Source organism: Staurois parvus, unplaced genomic scaffold (assembly GCF_062004578.1).
Source record: "Staurois parvus isolate SC_StPar_1 unplaced genomic scaffold, SC_StPar_1.0 ptg000013l, whole genome shotgun sequence".
NCBI lineage: Eukaryota > Metazoa > Chordata > Amphibia > Anura > Ranidae > Staurois > Staurois parvus.
The window spans coordinates 11948337-11966586 of NW_028317809.1; the positions used below are offsets into that span (position 1 = coordinate 11948337).

The window sequence follows — 18250 nt, forward strand, 5'->3', positions numbered from 1 at the left end:
TTTGCTATATTGACTGATCAATTGCAAAGAAAAAAAAAACAAAAAAAAAACACACCAGTCATTTACATACAGAGGGTGTATACACCATTACATATTATAGTTTTGTATTGATCCCACTTTGCAGATGATGAAAGGCATTGCTCATTATACACATGATGATTTTGGGGTGAGACTACTGAAACACAAGATCTGCGGTTTAGCAAGTTTGCTGCATGGTGAAAATCTTTTTTTTTTTTCAGTAACATTTTCATAGTGTGAATGGACCTAAAAGGGGAACTTAATTTTTTGACTAAAGTCCTGCTAGATCACTTCATGCTGGTACGTTTTGTAGGTATAGCAATGTAAAAGATTATAAATAAGTACCTATACTGTTGAAAATCCAGTAATACACTGGATCACCCGTCTCTACACATGCTCAGTTGCTCTCCATTTTTAGAGCACTCTGCTGAAATAGTAGAGGCTGATCTGCTGACAGTCTAAACATTATAGCAGAACTAAATCTATCGATTTAACGGTTTATAAAAAAAAAAAAAAAGTTTCATTCCCACCATGCCAGGAATGCTGACATTTGCTTGTGCTCTCAGCCAAACTGTCAGCACAGGTACATACTATGCGGTGCAGGACATCGCAAGTAATTTGCACCTGAATTGTATCACATTCCTGTAAGAATTACATGCAAATGTCAATGCGGTGCAATTTGAGCCATACATTTTGTAACGCTCAGATTGCATCTGCACCAAAAAGGTACAGGGCCCTTTTTTAAATCTGCACCTGAATTGCATTGCATGGGTGTTCTTACCCAAGCAATGCGGTTTCTGGAAATCATATCGCATTTTGTGATCAGTTTCAGGGTGTCATTAATTTATCAATCACACCCGCACCAGATCACATGAACGTGATCCAACTGCAACGCAGTGTGAGAAACGCACAGGATTCGGAGTGCTTCCCGCACCGCTTTGGTGTGAAGTCGGGTCTCAAACCATCAAATGGCTGGTGTTCGAACTGATCATTTGTGCAGCACCATGGCAACAGCAGATCAAACAGATGGCAGCTTCCTTGTCTGTGAAAGGATAGAGGGTTTCATTCTACTTTAACCGCTGCTCAGGGCTCTGGTCTTCAACAAAATGGCAGCCCCCAGCAAGAAGAAACAAGGACAATGCTGGAGGCAATTTACAATGCACACTAATTTTGATAGCATCTTCTTTGCTAAAGAATATTATTTTTATCAGTTATGAGTAAAGTTCCACTTGGAGCCTGGGTTCACATATATGCGGTGAGGTAAATTGCATGTGATTTGCACAGGCACCGCACTCCTTTCCAAATCACATGCGATTTTTGTTTGCTGTACGATTGGAGCCTTACATTCTGTATGGCTCTAATTGCACCGCACCTGCACCAAAAACTTGCAGGACCTTTTTTTGATCCGCATTAGAATCGGATCGCATGGGTATTCACACCTATGCGATCCGATTCTGCACATCGCACTGCGTTTTGCGGACTGCTTTCGGGATGTTAACATACACACCCAGAGCGGTTCGCACGAACAGGGTGCAATTCTGATGCGGAATTCGCACCGCAAATGCTGCAAATTCTGCACTGCATCAGCGTGAACCAGGGCTAAGGGTTTGGGGGTCAATGTAATTGTCCTTTAAAAAGGTTTACATGTTGTATTTTATTTTCCCCCTATATAAATGGCTTTTTTTTTGAGCAACAAAATTTTGGGCACTTTATCAGGCCATTTAATACTCAATTATGTTTCAGTGGTTTAATGGTTTCGGACATCTCTTAGCCGATCTATTTGGGAATGATCAGGGTTTTAGCTTAGACCATTTAAAAGGTTACCATTCTCCCTGTTGCCAAGCCCCTATGACACTAATTTCGTATAGTACTCATCAGTTTGTTAGCCTGACAAATACATCAAATGGAAACAGTACATATGAATTATAAATATGCAATATTATTTACCCAACCACAGAAATGGAACTTTTTAAAATATATTTGTGATCCTACAGTGAAAATAGCAACAGAAATGCTTTACATTCCATGTCCAGTCACAAGATGGGATGGCAGTCAGATATGCAGCCACAAATCAGATTCAGATGTACAATTTCTGGCGATTACTTTGGAGGGAGTAGGACGACAAAACAAACCACCACAATGCAACACGCATTAAAAGCGTGCCAAAAATCGCATCATGCCAGAAAAATACACCAATTGCAACAAGCACAGATGTGAACCAGGCTTTAGTGCCCATTCTAACAGTTCATACAAGGGTGACTGCATCTACTGGAACTTTAAAACAGACAGTAAAATCCTCTGGGGATGAGGAAAACTGACTCGATGCAGCAACCTTCATACCCTCCCTCTAACGTAGCTTTTTCTTATCTTTTCTAAAATCAGCAATATGAACTGCTTAGTCTGCCTACATTTTCTCTTTACGACCATTCCATCTCTAATTGTTACAGTATAAAATAGCATACAAGACAATTTCCTCAGGCCTTGCACAATGGTTGAACACACAATGTATGTGTTTACTTTTTTTGGAAACAGTGTTTTTTTTTCTAAACATATCAAATGCATAAATCTCACCACCAGACTGCACGATTTAGGCCTCATGCACACAGGTCATTTCCTTATCTCTCCTAGACGCCTTTCCTCCTGGCAGCAGTGTTTTTGCAGAAAAGATGCATTTAGATGTGCCAAGCGCTTTGGCATTAAATTGATTTCATTGGCTAGAATAAGAATTTATCTTGGCCATCGCTAAATGCACCTAGCGTTTAACATGTGTTTAGACACACACATGCAGCAGAATTTTTCTTGCCAATGCTGCTGCTCCTGGACAGAGTGGGCTTTTTTTCTGCACCCATACACCCTTCACAAAAAGACTGACGCAAGCAAAACATGATGCCCTTCATTCAGGTATTGGCATCTTCCAAGCTGGATAAGGCTGCAAGGCTATCTAAAATCCTTTTTATGGAGCCTTGCCAAGAAATACAGTTGTGACCAAAATTATTCAACCCCCACTGAAATTGAGTGTTTTGGCCAGTTTGACATTGCTTTTGATCATTCAGTCATCTTGCTTACATTTACATTAAAGAGGCACTTGTAGGTCAGACAAATATAACATAACAGTTATAATGAAATAACCACAAATGTCTTTTCTGTGCTCACAGCATTATCAGTTTTATTCAACCCCCAAGTGACATTCAATCTTAGTACTTAGTACAGCATCCTTTTACAGTTATAACAGCTTTTAAACGTGAAGCATAGCTTGACACAAGTGTCTTGCAGCGATCTACGGGTATCTTCGCCCATTCTTCATGGGCAAAGGCCTCCAGTTCAGTCACATTCTTAGGCTTGCGCACTGCAACTGCTTTCTTTAAGTCCCACCAGAGGTTCTCAATCGGATTTAAGTCTGGTGACTGCGATGGCCACTCCAAAATGTTCCAGCCTTTCCTCTGCAACCATGCTCTAGTGGACTTGGAGGTATGCTTGGGATCATTGTCCTGTTGAAAGGTCCAACGTCTCCCAAGCCTCAGGTGTGTGACGGACTGCATCACGTTTCCATCCAATATCTCCTGGTACTGAAGAGAATTCATGGTACCTTGCACACGCTGAAGCTTCCCTGTACCTGCAGAAGCAAAACAGCCCCAAAGCATGATTGACCCTCCACCATGCTTCACAGTAGGCAAGGTGTTCTTTTCATCATAGGCCTTGTTCTTCCTCCTCCAAACATAGCGTTGATCCATGGGCCCAAACAGTTCTAATTTTGTTTCATCAGTCCACAGAACACTATCCCACAACTTTTGTGGTTTGTCCACATGGCTTTTGGCATACTGCAGTCGACTCTTCTTATTCTTTGGAGACAGCAAGGGGGTACGCCTGGGAGTTCTGGCACGGAGGCCTTCATTACGCAGTGTGCGTCTTATTGTCTGGGCTGAAACTTCTGTACCCACATCTGACAAATCTTTTCTCAGTTCCTCAGCAGTCACACGGGGACTTCTCTCCACTCTACGCTTCAGGTAGCGCACAGCAGTCGAAGTCAGCATCTTCTTTCTGCCACGACCAGGTAGCGTTTCAACAGTGCCCTTTGCCTTGAATTTGCGAATGATGCTTCCTAAGGTGTCTCTTGGTATGTTTAACATCTTTGCAATCTTCTTATAGCCATTGCCCTTCCTGTGAAGAGAAATCACCTCTTCTCTTGTCTTCCTGGACCATTCTCTTGCCTTCACCATGTTTGTAACCACACCAGTAAATGTCTAGAAGGAGCTGAGTATCACAGTCATTTTAAAGCTGCCTAATTGGTGCTTATTATGCTTGATTGCTGCTCGGTGACATCCACAGGTGTTTTCAATACCTGATGGAAAGCACCTGTATGAACCTCTGTTCTTCAGAGTGGTAGTCTTTAAGGGGTTGAATAATTGTGGCAATGAAGAAACCACATAAGAACCATTTACTACTGTATTACATAAACAATTGATGTCATTTTAGTTGCATTTGGGTAGTTACAACGTCCTTGTAGGATTTGATTCTGAATACAATTCCAAATGTACACTATAGTCCCTAAACCCCTTTACAGCATTGGGGGTTGAATAATTTTGGTCACAACTGTATATAAAGCAGAGCAAAAAAAAAAAAAAAAAATGTCTTTCACACAATCTCTCAACTAGGCATTTGCTTTGCTTCATCCAAAATCAAATGTGGGTTATAGCGCTTTTTTTTTTTTTTTTTGGAAACACATGGGTGTAGAATTATACCATAGATCCCAAATTTGATGGAATTTTAGGACAGTTCCTATTCCCACATTGGACCTTTTTATAAGAGATAATCTGATTAACCAATGACTTCCACTGGGTTACATAGAAGATGGACTCATTCATGTCATACCTTTACAAGCCATACATAACGTTTCGCATAGTATGTATTCCTAGTTACAAAAAATTCCTTTTAGTGCTTGCAGGCTCAAACTTTTTGTTTTTTTTAGTGCTGTGATCCAACCTTCTGTTATAGGATTTGTTCTCCATGGTCCCACTCTAGGTAGGAATGTAGCCAAACTCTTGCTTGCTCCCGTGGTGGACTAGGGACAATGAACTATGGGATGTGTACTGTGCATACAGCAGTGCACATGACCACAACTAACGTATGCTGCTAGTTACAAACCAATGACAAAGAAAAAAAAGGGAAAAAAAAAAAAAAAAGGAAGAGGTTTGGGAGCTCGGAGGACATTACAAGGAAGTAGAAAAACACAATAGGAAATTATTTCAAGTAAAATAGTTTACAGGGCCATCAAAGTAGTGAATGTGTATGGAATCTTTTTGAAAATAAAAACAAGGATTCCCGAGTGTGACTTTAGGACAGGAGACAGCTGGATCCACAGTGGGAACAGACCACTTCCATTCAAAGTTCTCACCAAATAGATACAATTCTAAAAAGGGCTGGGGAGGCAGGAAAATAACTTATTAGGATGCTTCCAGTCTCAATAGAGAAATGGAAAAACAGTATTAAAAAATTAAAAAAAAAAAAAAAAAAAAAGGGAAAGTTTTCAAGTTCTGAGTTTTAAACAATCCAAGGCTGGAGATAGCACTGGTAGAAAACAAAAGGCTAATCCTCTAGTTTCAAGGTAGTATACAATGTATAAAGAGCCAAAAATGGTCTCCTTTAAAGTAGAACTAAAGGTTTTTTACCTTCATGTAACTCCCAATCCATACCAGATGCCCCTCAGCCACCCCCAATCCTTACCCGATCAGCGACGTTCATGACAGCCTCTGCTGTGTGGGGACTCTTCCTCGTCATTGGCTGAGACAGACAAACCACAGCAAGTGAGCCAGAGAGGGGGGGGGAGAGAGAGAGAAGCAGCTCAGGGGACAAGAATGCAACACAGCCCCAAGGGTGAGTGGCTTTCCCTGGGGGCATTGCTTGAGGGAAGAGGAGCCAGGAACAGCGGTGGCGACCCAACAAGAAAAGAAATCGGGTCTGCTCTGTGCAAAAGCACTACACAGAGTAGGTAAGTAAGTATAGACATATTATTTTAACCCCTCCTTTAACAAAAAAATAAATAAAAAACGAAATTTTTTTGTCACTCGAATTTTAGAGTAATAGCAGTAGATTGTAGCTCCTGAGGAGCAAGCACAACAGTCAAAAACTGGAGCGACTCAGAATCAGACTCTGCAGTTGATAACTCGGAAGCAGCTAAGGTTCCAAGCAAATTAGACATAGAATTTGTATGAAAGGGCGCAGGAGCACACCTGTGACCCGTGTTCGAGGTCCGCAAATAAAAGAGGAGGATTTCGCCCATGAGGTATTACACAATTGTGGTAATGAACTCAACCAAAAGATGAGGAGGATGCAGCCACACCTAGACAGAATTAAAGAGGAATTGGGTGACTAAGCAGACTCGAAAAGCAGAAGACATTACCCCAAGCTATAGGCAGAGTCACAGTCAGTAGGAACGCTGCAAGCAACCCAGGTACAGAAGGACTAAATGACTTGTTAAAACATGAAACACAGGGCTAGCTGCTGCAACATTCTCATTCGATCCAGAGACGTCCAGTGCAGTACTTTGTTTTGCTGCTAGATGTCCTCAGTTTGATAGCCTGCATCAGTTAGCTCATTCCCGCTAAGCTCATGTCAACCAGGACTCATACCCTGCTGTGATTGGACAGTGAAGGAAGAAGCTGCACAGTGATATTCAAATCTATACATCCCTAGGCTTTATCTTCCTTTTAATATACTTCTTGTCAACTCATGAATTGGCTGGCACCTTGTACTGCTTCTTCCTCTGGCACTCCAGGTCTACTATATAGGAGTGGCAAGAGGCACATTTCAGGACAAGAATAGGTACTTGTCCAGTAATATTTAGAGCTGAATTAATGGCTATACCATAACTTTATGTAATGTGCCAAAGATTATGTTAAACCACTCTGCGCAAAGTCTCTCACAGTGTCTCTGGGAGAACCAGCGGCTCTTTTTTTTTTTAGTTATTCCATACTTTTGTTACCATCTTTTCTACAGTCCATATGTAGGAGAGGTGAACAGTATCATTTTGAATGGTCAGTGGCATACTGGCGGATTTATTGACAAAGAACTGCGAATACCCAGTCTACAGAAAAAGATTTAAAGTGTTACTAAACCCATGACCCTGCATTCACTATATCTGGTCTCCCACAGTACACAGAACATGGAAGTGCAATTATTTTAGTAAATATAAACTGCTAAATACCTTTTCTCATCAACAGTTAAAGCAGTCTTGTGACTTCTACCAGTGTTCAGCGAGCTTACAGGAGTTTTCTTTCTGCTCTCGGAGGATGCAAAACCCCTGACCTCTGTCTGGACAGTGCTGATTGGCTGTGTGCTGATCACATGCACTCTTCCAAGAAAAAAAACACAAAAAAAAAAAAAAAAAAAAACCACCTTCTCTAACAATAGACACCACCATAGACAACTGAGCATGTGCAGAATGGCTACAGTTCAGTCTGTCTTATCAGGAAATAAGATGTGGACATTTGAACAAAAAGGAGGATCAGAGAAGTCAGGATCAAAATATCCTTTACACTATGCAGAGGTTTAACCCCTTAGGTCCCACAGTGAGTATAACAAGCATGCTTTACTGCATATACAGACGGATTTTACTGTTGTGGGTTTAGTAACACTTTAACGGCTTGCCCTCCTGAGGATTTACCCCCCCCTTCCTGACCAGGTCATGTTTTGCGATACAGCACTGCGTTATTTGAGAATTGTGCGGTCATGCAACGCTGCAAATGAAATACAAAGCAGTGTGCAGAAGCTGACAGGGGAGAGAACTGTATTGTTTAAATACAGTTCTCTCTCCCAGTTGGTACTACTTGGCGATCACTGGGTGACTGAGTAATCACTGATCGAGATCCAGTGACTGACGTAAATAGCGGCGCATGCAAGCGGTAAAGAGACCCCAAAACATTAATGTACTAGTAACCTGGGGATTTTACATCAGGGGTGGTTTGGTCTATTCAAGCAATGACAAGGGCAAAAAAAAAAAAAAAAAAGAAGTTAGGAAACCATGCCGTTTTCCCTTTACGTGTTAGGGCCTTTGTCAACACATCAATTTGAGACGATTCAAAAATCAGATCGCTGCAAGCAGGTTTTGCATTTACATAAACTTGTCCCAGATTGCAAAGCTTGTCTTATGCAGGCCATAGACAGGTCGTTTATCGGCCAAATTTTTGTTCACACGAAAAATCAGCCGATATTCACGCCATTAGTGGGGCCAGCCCGTCGGCCGGTTTTTGCGGATCTTCTCATTTAGTTTTATCGGTCATGCTGGAAAAACCATGAAAAACATCACATGGGTGGCAGCATTGGCAACGGGGCCGACCTATTTTCGTTTAGCGGCTCAAAATTCGACCGATAAACAGCCCGTCTATGGCCTGCCTTAAGTGCACAAACTTCCATCAACGATCACTTTTAAACACCCACATGATAAACATATGCCAATGAAATCTAGCTTCTCAAATGAAAAAAAATTAAAAAGAATGATGCTTACTTTTTTGTTAGCTCATCAAGGTCAGACCGATACTTCCCCAGCTCTATCTGTAGCTTAGCTCTGTGTCTCGCCGTTTCATCCAAAACCTTTCGAGCATCAGCCAGCTCAGCCTCATACAGGTCTTTGATTACACTGACCTAAAATTCCAAAGTTGGAAGAAAAAAAAAAAAAAAAAGTTAAAATAGTAATGTTGGGCACCAAAAACGTAACCAGTAGGTTATGTGCTTCACATGCCAAGAGCGAGTTTAAAAAAAAAAAAAAAAAAGCCATGGAACCACAACTTTTCAATGTAATACAAACAAAATCACCCCTACTCACCCATAGATTGCCAGCTTTGCAACACACAAAGAGAAACAAGTTGCTACATAAGTCACGGGGACTCAGTTTATGCAAAGATGCCAATATGAATGATTCATCACTAACTGTTTTCAAGCAGTTTACTAGCACACCATACAATCTAAATGTACAGAGATTAACAATCTGGATAGGTTAGGTTTACTGTACAATTATATAGTTTTGATATATGTAAAGCAATCAGTTTGAATCCAATCTAACAGGTCCTTGTACTACAAAGTTGATAGGGCAATAGTGGGGGGGGGGGGGAGGGGGAGAGGAGGAGGAGGGAGGAGGAGGAGGAGGGAGGAGGAGGAGGAGGAGAGCGCAAACACCATATTTTTCGCTCCATGAGACGCACTTTTTTTCCCCCAAAAAAAGGGGGGGAATGTCACTGCGTTTTATGGAGCGAATATGGAGCGGCCAGCCCGGTATTTCTGCCGCCGCTACCATGTCAGAATACCGGGCCGGCCGCTCAGCTCTTCTCTCCTGCAGGACCTTACCTCTTCCTCTGTCCAGTGCTGTAGTCTTCCCGCGCTGGCTTCTGTGACAGCTGAATGCCCACTGCGTATGCGCGAGAAGCGCTACGCTTTGTGAATGGTCCGGCGACTTCTGGGACACATGACAGATCCCAGAAGGCACCGGGCCATTCACAAAGCGCAGAGCTTCTCGCGCATGCGCAGTAGGCACCCAGCTGTCACAGAAGCCGGTGCGGGAAGAAGCCAGCGTGCCCACACTAAAGAAAGGACAACTTCAGGTACCCGCTACCCCTCCCTCCCCAAAAGGTCCGCAGTCTCTGGTCATCCCCTGTACCGTGTCCGCAGTCTCTGGTCATCCCCTGTACCGTGTCCGCAGTCTCTGGTCATCCCCTGTACCGTGTCCGCAGTCTCTGGTCATCCCCTGTACCGTGTCCGCAGTCTCTGGTCATCCCCTGTACCGTGTCCGCAGTCTCTGGTCATCCCCTGTACCGTGTCCGCAGTCTCTGGTCATCCCCTGTACCGTGTCCGCAGTCTCTGGTCATCCCCTGTACCGTGTCCGCAGTCTCTGGTCATCCCCTGTACCGTGTCCGCAGTCTCTGGTCATCCCCTGTACCGTGTCCGCAGTCTCTGGTCATCCCCTGTACCGTGTCCGCAGTCTCTGGTCATCCCCTGTACCGTGTCCGCAGTCTCTGGTCATCCCCTGTACTGTGTCCGCAGTCCATTGGTTCAGAATATTTTCTTCTCGTTTTTCACCTCTAAAACCTAGGTGCGTCTTATGGAGTGCGAAATACGATATATATTATATATAGATATATCCATCTCTGTGGGCTGAGCCACGGCTTTATGTGTCTTATGGACGCATAGAGCCGTGGCTCAGGGACAAGCATGCAGCGGTGCCCCCCAGGGCAAGCGGCATTCCCTGGGGGCACTGCTTGAAGTGGGATGAGACAGGAGCACCGGTGGGGACCTGCTAAGAAGAGTATCAAGGCTGCTCTGTGCAAAACCACTACACAGAGCAGCTAAGTATAGACATGGAAAAAAAAAAAAAAAAAAAAAAAAAAAAAAAAAACGACACCACCACACACACAACCCCCCCCCCCCCGAAACTTTAGTATTCTTTTAATAATTTGCATTGACACACAAAAACAAGGGATAAAAAAAATAATTATATATATATAAAATATTGTTGGACATTTGTAACACACCAGCACAAAGCATACATGCGGTGTGGGGTAAATGGTTCCAGAGGGAGAAAGAATTTTAGATTTTTACAAATCAGCCTTTAATGTTTTGTAACAAGATGTTGCGGCTGGATTCACTAATACAGGACAACAGACATGTTATTGGTGTTAAATCCCACCAGACAATGCCCCATAAAAGTAGCTGTCAGAGAACAAAGACCAAGCATTAAACCACAGAGTGTCAAGGATACCTTAAGCTGAGCCTTCTTTCTGGCAAGCTGTGATCATAAACACACCAAACAATACACCATCACCAGCCTGCAGACCACAAACCTGCTTTGTTATAACCAGGAAAACCTGTCAGTACAACACTTCATATCAACCACCATTAGACTCACTCATGGAGGCTGATTGATATATTAGAGGATTTGAGACTCTTTACACAATCATTTGTGTGACAATTCACTGCCATTATCCTGTCATATCAAATACATGTTTACTTATTTAATCCACACTATTGCGGATTCAAAGAGGAGGAATTTGATTTTTTATATGATTAAATAATGGATGTGAATTTTCACACCATTTGTTGTATGAAACTTCAACCCAAAAATGTCCATCTTCAAGGAGCCTGTGAAAATGAAATCTCCAAAAACAAAAGCCCCATACACATGATGAGAATATCGGATGAATGAGCATCTTTTTTTTTTTTTTACTTGCTAGTCTCATATCGAAAATGAAGAGGTTAATGAAGTTACTAAAATGCTTGTAAGACAGAATACAACTTCAGAAAACATGTAATATAACGTATTGTAATGTATTCTTTCGTTTCTGAGCATGCACGGTCTGATGAACACTAATTGAAAATGAAAATCATTTGTTCTGATATTACACGAGACAAATGTCCGTGCTTGTCCCTCCCGATATCTTCGCATGAACGGTCGTGATAGGCTCTCGAAAGCTGTGCACTAACCAGATTATTGGACGATCACGCCTCATATGGAAATTTTCAAATGATTTTCTTATTGTGTACGGGCCTTAAGTGCTTAGGGCTTATTCACACCCACAGCAAGTCTTTGAAAGGCAATTTGCAATGGATCACTTTTCAGAGATACAGGAGTTGTTGACCGGCATTCAGGAGGCATCACCTTCTGAATACCTGGTTTTTGTTTTTTCTGACAGCCAAACTAGGTTTTTTTTTTTATTAAAATGATGCACAGCAACTGAAATTCTAGCACTTGTGGTATGGATGGCCCCTTTGTTTGAAAGGGTGTACAATTTTTGCTGCATCGCAGCTTGTGTAAAACCTTAGCAAGCTGCCTTTGCAAATTAAAGCTTTTGTAAAAATCTCTTTTTTTTCTTTTAATAAAAAATTATACTTACCTGCTCCGTGCAATGGTTTTACACAGAGGGGCCTGAACCTCTTCTTCTGGGATCCCCTGCTGGTTTCTCCTCCTCTTTTTGGTGTGCCACCATAGGTAACAGCTTCCTATTGTGGCACACCTGCAGGCTTGATCCCTAGCCAGGCTGTGTGAATCTATTGACACACCAATAGCAGCATAGCCCCAGCCCCTGCTCACAGGATCTGCATAAAAGGGGGTGGGACAATACAAACACTGGGACATTTTTACCTTATTGCAGGGAATGCATTAAAGTAAAAAACATCCAGGCTTTAGAACCGCTTTAAGGGGGGAGGCAATAAAACCGTGGCTCAACCACCAATTTTTATGAGCTCCCCGACCACAATTATAAACTAGGCCTAACATTTATTGGAGTGACATTTACCACTTACATACAGCCCTACTTTTTTGAATAGCAAAGTGGTGCCGCTTATTTTTGCAGTACCATTTAGAAAGACTAACTTCCTGAGCGATTCACATGCACTGCAACTTGAGCCCATTCATTTTGAGACGCACTGGACTGCATCAAACATAGCACTGCAACCTGATCACATGGTACTTCTGCACCGCATTTGCAACTTGTGCTTGGGGTGTTAATTTACCACTTAAGCATTGATTTTACCCCCTTTATGAGTTGGCCAATTTTGCTATTTGGCACCGCGCTACTTTGACTGGCAATTGTGCGGACATGCAACACTGTACCCAAATTAAATTTATATTTTTTTTCCCACAAATAGAGCTTTCTTTTGGTAGTATTTGATCACCACTGTTTTTTTTTTATTTATATTATATAAATTAAAAAAAAGGCTGAAAATTTTGGGAAAAAAAAAAAAACGCGTATTTTCTGCTATAAAACATGCAATTGAAAAAAAAAAAAAAAAAGTTTAAAAATCGAATTAATTTCGTCATTAAATTTACGACAAAATTTGTTCTGCTATGTCTTCATTAAATAAACAGTAAAAAAAAAAAAAAAAAAAAAAAAAAACATACAAACCAATAAGCATATAATAACTGGTTTGTGTTGAAAGTTATAGCGTATCACATATATATTTATTTTTTTAATACTAGTGATGGTAGCTATCAGCGACTTATAGCGAGATTATGATAGCATGGCAGGCAATCTGACACTTTATGGGAACTGAGAGTGCTAAAAATATACACGACGCTATGCTAATGACACTGGCTGGGAAGGGGTTAACATTTAGGGGCAATCAAAGGGTGAACTGTGTGCCTAACAAGTGTAAATGTGTTATCTGTGTGCTGTTTTTACTAAGCAATGTGCTGCTTTTTATTCCCTGCTTAACAACAGAGCTCTATCACTTGCTCCAATGATCAGTGGGTCCCGACCATAAATCACTGACTGGGACCCAATAATCAGCATGTGCTGGAGCCAGTGAAAGCGACGCACACATCCCCAACTCGGAAGTTACGTACATGATTCAGCGCAGTGGGCCAGCACATTACACATATGTACAGTGCGTGGTCCACAAGTGGTTAAAGCGGAACTAAACCCCTCAATTTAAACCCTTACATATACCCAGTGAAGTGACTGGCCTCAGGCGATACAGAGGTGAAACAAATCCTTCTACATAAGTTGTACCTGCAGACTTCACTTCATATGTTCAAAGTGCAGAATTTATAAAGGATCTCTCAGCTCTGAAAAGCAGGGAGAGGAGAGCCGAAGTTGCATCAATGAGAACTCAGAGCTGATTGGAGGGAAGAGACAACCCCTTCACACAGCTCCTAGGAACAGAGCTGAGGCTGTCAACCTGCTGGATGTCCCTCTTCATCACTATTTCTATTTTAGTGTCAGGAAAACATGTCAGAAGTGATTCATGCTGACAGCAGAGGAACAAGGCAGCAGTCAGAAATGACACTTAATGCTCTTAATAAAGACAAGTACACACTAAAGAGGGATATGCTTTGTTCATATTTCATGTCTGAGGTTTACAACCACTTTAAACTGATAGTAAAACACTTTAATATTTTTACCTACAGGTAAGCTTGAAATAAAGCTTACCTGTAGATAAAATGAATGTCTCCTAAAGGTGCACCATTTAGGAGATATTAGTTCTTTTTGACAGCCGGTGCATGTGCTCTGAAGGAAAGGCAAACCTGTGTTGTTTCTTTAGAACACTGTGCCAGACGGCCACAGCTCCTGAACCCAGAAAGAGGACCGGGTGAAGATGGAAGCCCTGTTGGCAGTGACAGCATGCTGCTGGAGGGTTTTGTTTTTTCGTTTTTTTTAAAGGTGACAGGGTACATATTGAGAGGCTGGGAGTACAGACTGAGATAAAGCAAATGCTTACATTTTTACATAAACACCACCCATAAAGCCTATCAGAAGTACAACTCTAGTTCCAGTATAGGCATATAGGGTACAGAGGACAATGTATCCAAAGGGTAAGGCACAAAAGCCACAAATCTTACACAAGACCACCAAGGCAACAGGGTGCAAGACATAAGGAAGTTCAACAGATGTGACATTTCTATATCACCTGAGACTGCAGAGGTCCAGGACAACCATATTTTGAGGGCTTCATTTTAACCACTTGCCCTCCAGAGGCTTTACGCCCCTTCCTGACATGGCCAATTAGTTCACATGAAAATTATAGCACCTAGAAATGTCAGTAAATATACACTCGAATTATAATTTTTTTTTTACACTAATAATGGCACCGATCAGCGACTTATAGCAGGACTGCGGTGGGCAGACACTGGGGGGAACTGACTAACTGCCACTGATACAGTGATCAGTGCTAATAAAAAGCACTGACACTGTACTAATGACACTGGGCAGGAAGGGGTTAACATCTGGGGTGATCAAAGGGTTAACTGTGTGCTGTGTGTGTTTTACATTATGTGCTGTGTTTTACTACAGAGACAGAATGCAAGTGTACAATCCAAACGCACACATCCTGGTCACATGCCTGATGAAGGGGTCCTGCGAGACTCCGAAACGTTGCCTTGCTGCAGTTATGTGATCATTAAAACCTTTGGACACATATTGGTGATCCTTTGTGTGCTGGTGACATTTTCCCTTACTACAGAGTCATGCTGCGCAGAGAAATACAAAGCAGCATGTCCTTGCTGACAGGAGAGAGACCTGTGTTGTTTACACACAGGTCTTTCCCCTGTCAGCTCTGCCAACGATCGCAGAGTCCCAGTCGAGAATCACCGGCTGGGACCCGATGACTGACATGTTCATCAGCCAATAGCGGCGTGGGTAGGGCGGTACACGCCCCCTACCCAGAAATGCAAACCACTAGTGGTGCACCAAAATAATTCTGGTGCTGAAACCAAAAATTAAAATGCACTTACCGAAACGTGTAGTTTTAAAAAATAAATATATATTTTGTGGAAAAAAAATACACATTGATTAAAAAAAAACAATATATACCCCAATTTTTTTTGTAAAATAAGAAAAAGGATGTTACAGCTTTAAAATTGCGCATGCTCGTGGAATGGCGTGAAACTGCGGTACTTAAAAATCTCCATGGGTGATGCTTTAAAAATTTCTACAGGTTAGCAGTGTAAAGTTAAAGAGGAGGTCTAGTGCAATAATTATTGCTCTGACGTTCGTGTCGATACCTCACATGTGTGGTTTGAACACCATTTACATATGTGGACATGGCCTACGTATGCGTTCACCACTACGTGCGAGCACGGGGGAACTTTAACCCCTTTGCGCCGGCACCTCCTGGTACTTTAAGAGGTTTCAGAAACCGCGGGGCGAGGTTTTAGGGGCATGTGACCACCGTGATTCGCTGTCACATGATCGGAAATGGTCCCGATCGCAAGGGGAGATCGGGACCTGTGAGTCACGGACATATGTGCTGGGAGCGAGCAGGGCACGCACTGTCAGCACATATGTATTTTCAAATGGTATGCAAATATGCAGCCGCTCAGCATCAAGGCCCAGACGCCGAGAGGCCACATATTTGTGTGCGCCCCGTTCTACGGGTTAAACTTTTTTTTTTTTTTTTTGCACTGTCCCTTTAAAAAAAATGTTTAATCACTTTTATTCTTATCACAAGGAATGCATGCATCCCTTGTGATAGAAATAATTAGTGACAGGTGCTCTTTATGGAGATAAGGAGTCAATAAGACCTCATCTCTCCTCAGCAATGTAAAGCATTGGATCATAAAAAAAAAAAAACACAAAACCACACACACACGGAACCAGAAGTGACATCGCTCCAGTCCTCCAAGGGCATAGAAATGAGTGAAGGCCATCTTTCCTTCACTCATCTCTATGCCCAGTGCCGGGATCGTTCTATGCTTTCTCCCGTAAGGCCCACGGCCAAAAGGGGCGTTTTCAGCCGAAACATTTCAGCCACCGAAATTTTGGTGCATTCCTACAAATCACTGATATTTACGTGACTTTGCGCAGCCCTACAGCTGTACTTCTGCTATAGGGAGGCGTGAAAGTGGTTAAAGCGGAGCTCCACCCAAAAGGGGACGTTCCGCTTTAAGGACTGCTCCCCCGCTCCCCATTAAGGATTGGCACCTGGGGGGGGGGAGCTGGTACCCAAATTTGACAGATACCAACTCCCATTTCTGGTCCGATCAAACGGAAGGTGTCCTCCCTCCCTCCAGTCTAGACTACAGGACCATTCACGAAGCGCAGTGCTACTCGCGCATGAGCAGTGGGTACTCAGCTATGAAGCCACAAGCTATCACAGCCGGGTGCCCACATTGAAGATGCCAGCCTCCTGGAAAACAGGACGGCCGGTGAATTGGGCTGCGGGGGACACACCACGGGACTGATGGAGAGCTAAGTGGCTGTTTTTTTTAAAAATGCAGCAGCTACAGTTTTTGTAGCTGCTGACTTATTTTGACAGGTGAGTGGAACTCCGCTTTAAGGCAAGTCCATCCTAATGTGCCAGTACACGATGCATCCTAGCACATAATGACATTACTTTGCAGAGCATCTGCCATTTACTACCGCTTTAACGGTTTCAATAAGCAGTCACATTCCTAGCATACCGACAATGCTGTCAGATTTGTTGTGCTGTCCACTAAAGCGTCCAATGACAGGTGTCATAACTGATCACAAGGTGCAGCCCCTTGACAACTGCAGAGTAAACAGAGGCCAGGATGGCAGCCTCCTTGGCTGAAATGGAGAGGAGGGTTTAGTTCCACGTTAACATTGACACCCACCGCAGATCACAATGATCGCACTGTGTGAAACGTGCATAGAAACATGGGCTTCCTGCACTGCGTCCTGCTGCGAACCGGCCATAAACACCAAAAGAAAGGTCTGTGTAAAAATAGAGGGCCACACAAGACTCATTCCATTCCAATGTCAGAGTAATAGGTCGAAGCAGAACAAGCTGAGGGAAAGAGAACAAAAAAAAAAAAAGTGTTTTTCTTCAATATGTGAGCTCCAGAGCTGACAAAGTTTGAATGAAAGCGGCTGGAGTCCCTCCTCCCCTCCAGACTGAGGACAATGCCCCCCTCCCCCATGGCTGTGATGAATGGACTGCCATGTAGAGTACAGCAGAGCCGGCATGGCTGTCCCATCATAGGAGAAGCCCAGGGTCCCCTCACACTCACCTCACGGGTGGTGACCTCCTCCTTCTCGGAGATCTTCACCATCAGCCGGTCATTCTCCAGCTCCAGAGAACGGACCCGGTCTATGTAGACGGCCAGGCGGTCATTGAGTTGCCGCAGTTCTTCCTTCTCCTGCAGGCGGCTGATGCGAGTTGGCGAGAGAGGGGTGCGAGCGCCCCGAGCCGGGGACTGCGACATAGCGGCCGCCTGGCGGCTAGGGGTGGATGTTGCCATGCTCCTATCGGGACTTCCCGCCAAGCACTTACTACCAGACACAAGACACGGCCCCGGAGCTCCTTTCTCCCCAGGCAACGGTCACTTTTCATTCAATGGCGGGAGTGATTAGCATCGCCCAATCCCAAGGAGAGGACACACGTGACGTCAGGGCCATGCGCTACGCTGGTGCTGCCATGATTTTTGAGGGCACAGGGGTATCCCTAGCGTGGTGTCTGAGTGAACGTGCGGCTTCATTCCATAACTCATGCCCTTCTTAAAGATGGCACTCTAGAACAAGGGGAGTGGCGGCCTAGGAGGACTGGCGTGCGGCCATTTTATAGCTGGTGGCTGACAGCAGAGGCGCTGGTTTAGGGCTGTGTTTTGGTTTTTACTACTTTTGCAGTCGGCTTTTGTTACTGCCCTTGTGTGTTATGTGGCTTTGCTGGCACAGGCGGCTTACAATGGAGCTAAAACCTGACCTCACAGTCTGCTGCACCTGCTTGCTGTGGAAATTGTATCCACATGTACATGCATTCTGCAACAATGTTTTCCCAAGAAAACCCTTTC

The 18250-nt window shown here is 43.3% G+C and overlaps 1 protein-coding gene across 1 annotated transcript in view; it reads right to left on the reverse strand.

Moving 5' to 3' along the window:
• Positions 1–17821, reverse strand: part of LMNB2 (lamin B2) — a 46711-nt gene extending 28890 nt beyond the window's left edge. Inside the window, exons 1-2 of the mRNA XM_089675683.1 lie at positions 17471–17821; positions 8519–8655 (exon numbers count right to left, since the gene is read on the reverse strand). Of these exons, the coding sequence (XP_089531809.1) occupies positions 8519–8655; positions 17471–17701 (368 nt within the window). The 5' untranslated portion in view covers positions 17702–17821. The remainder of the gene's footprint in view (positions 1–8518; positions 8656–17470) is intronic.
• Positions 17822–18250: the final 429 nt, after the last annotated feature.